The 2,500-nt window shown below is 49.8% G+C and overlaps 1 protein-coding gene across 3 annotated transcripts in view; it reads left to right on the top strand.

The window, feature by feature from the left end:
- The window catches only part of ptch1 (patched 1), an 89,243-nt gene that overhangs the window by 39,856 nt on the left and 46,887 nt on the right, over positions 1-2,500 (top strand). For all 3 annotated transcript variants that reach the window (XR_006761835.1, XR_006761834.1, XM_045707129.1), the window contains exons 9-11: positions 728-859; positions 966-1,121; positions 1,283-1,381. Coding sequence is in view for 1 of the 3 variants with exons in the window: in XM_045707129.1 (XP_045563085.1) it covers positions 728-859; positions 966-1,121; positions 1,283-1,381 (387 nt within the window). In the remaining 2 variants the exon portion in view is untranslated. The remainder of the gene's footprint in view (positions 1-727; positions 860-965; positions 1,122-1,282; positions 1,382-2,500) is intronic.

The raw sequence follows: 2,500 nt of genomic DNA, 5'->3' as shown, positions 1-2,500 counted from the left end.
TCAGGGAAAGAGACTACAACTCTACTGTGTGTGTGGTGTGTGTGCGTGTGTGTGTGTGGGTGTGGTGTGTATGTGTGTCTGCTTGTGTGTTTATCAATGAAACGGTGCTCTGATCAGCATCAGTGAAAGTTCAGAGAAGTGTTGAGCGTTGTGTGTGTGTGTGTGTGTGTGTGTGTGTGTGTGTGTGTGTGTGTGTGTGTGTGTGTGTGTGTGTGTGTGTGTGTGTGTGTTGCAGCTGCAGTATATATACTCAATTACAATACTCAATTTCAATTCAATTCAATTGACTTTATTGACATGGCAAGTTCATTATTATTTACATTGTCAAAGTATACATACAGAAGAAAAAAATACAAAAATATATATATATTTATATATAAATAAATGGTGGGACCAACAGCACTACTCTACTCACTGTCTAGTGTTTGCTTTTACGTTCATGTGATATTTCTGACTGACTCTCCCTCTCGCTCTCGCTCTCCCTCTCCCTCTCTCCTTCCCCCTCTCCCCCCTCTCTCTCTCCCTCTCTCCCTCTCTCTCTCTCCCTCTCTCTCTCTCCCTCTCTCCTTCCCCCTCTCTCTCCCTCTCTCTCCCCCTCTTTCCCCCTCTCTCTCTCTCTCTCTCCCTCTCTCTCTCTCTCCCTCTCTCCTTCCCCCCTCTCTCTCTCCTTCCCTCTCTCCTTCCCCCTCCCCCCTCCATCCCTCCCTCCCTCCCTCCCTCTCTCCAGGCGGTACAGCAGAGTGTAGCCGCCAACTCGTCTCAGAAGGTTTTGTCGTTTACCACCACCACTCTGGAAGACATCCTCAAGTCTTTCTCCGATGTCAGCGTCATACGAGTGGCCAGCGGCTACCTGCTGATGGTGACTAACACACCTGTGGCTCCACACACTAAATCAACCATAGCTGTGTGTGTGTGTGTGTGTGTGTGTGTGTGAGTGTGTTGACTCTCTTTCTTCTTCTGTATAGTTGGCCTATGCTTGTCTGACCATGCTACGTTGGGACTGTGCTAAGTCTCAGGGAGCTGTAGGACTGGCCGGTGTCCTCTTGGTGGCGCTGTCTGTGGCTGCAGGCCTGGGGCTCTGCTCTCTGTTGGGAATATCCTTCAACGCTGCCACCACACAGGTAGCAAACACACACACACACACACACACACACACATCAATCAGTCAAAGGTTACACACCGCCTCCTGTACATACTGCAGGCAGATAATCCATCATTGAGACCTCAGTCACACACACCATCCACACCCACACAGACTGACTTACGGATGTGTGTGTTTCAGGTGCTTCCGTTCCTGGCACTAGGTGTGGGTGTGGATGACGTGTTTCTCCTGGCCCACGCCTTCAGTGAGACGGGACAGAACAAGAGGATCCCCTTTGAGGTGAGACACAGCAGCGACACTGTGCTTCCACAGCAGCGACACTGTGCTTCCACAGCAGCGACACTGTGCTTCCACAGCAGCGACACTGTGCTTCCACAGCAGCGACACTGTGCTTACACAGCAGCGACACTGTGCTTCCACAGCAGCGACACTGTGCTTCCACAGCAGCGACACTGTGCTTCCACAGCAGCGACACTATGCTTCCACAGCAGCGACACTGTGCTTCCACAGCAACAACACTATGCTTCCACAGCAACAACACTGTGCTTCCACAGCAACAACACTACGCTTCCACAGCAACAACACTGTGCTTCCACAGCAACAACACTGTGCTTCCACAGCAACAACACTATGCTTCCACAGCAACAACACTGTGCTTCCACAGCAACAACACTGTGCTTCCACAGCAACAACACTATGCTTCCACAGCAACAACACTGCGCTTCCACATCAACAACACTATGCTTCCACAGCAACAACACTGCGCTTCCACACCACAATGGGTTTCTGTACAGCACTTTGTGACATCTGCTGATGTAAGACGGGCTTTATAAATACACGTGATTGATTGAGTGATTGAGTGAGTGATTGAGTGATTGATTGAGTGACTGATTGATTGAGTGATTGATTGATTGATTGATCACATAGGGGTGCGACTCCTTTATTCCCAGCCTGCACTGAAGCACCATCTCAGAGTAGGAGAGCTGATCTAGGACCAGTTATGCCTTATTTCGATCAAAATGCATACGATTATATGAACAGGGGGATCCTGATCCTGGATCAGCACTCTGAGACTCTTTTTGAATATGGGGCCAGTTTCCCAGGTCTAAATGTGCCCTTGATAAGAGGGGAAGATTGAACAGCCCCAGCCTGCCCCCCCCCCTTCCCTCTCTCTGTCTCCCCCTCCTCTTATCGCTCACCTAGAGGAATGTGTGTGAGCCTGTCTCCGCCTGTGGTGCAACATCAACACACACACACACACACACACACACACACACAGCCAGACATTCAAAGGAAGATAGAAGCATTCGGCATATACACCGCTGCAAGGGATCGGCACTCCCCTGAATGTGTGCAGATATCTGGAACAAGTGAACAGAACTTCTGTATAGTCAAAAA

This window comes from Salmo salar, chromosome ssa24 (genome assembly GCF_905237065.1).
Source record: "Salmo salar chromosome ssa24, Ssal_v3.1, whole genome shotgun sequence".
NCBI lineage: Eukaryota > Metazoa > Chordata > Actinopteri > Salmoniformes > Salmonidae > Salmo > Salmo salar.
The sequence above is the reverse complement of the archived record's forward strand: the minus strand, read 5'-3'. Positions and strand labels throughout refer to the sequence as shown.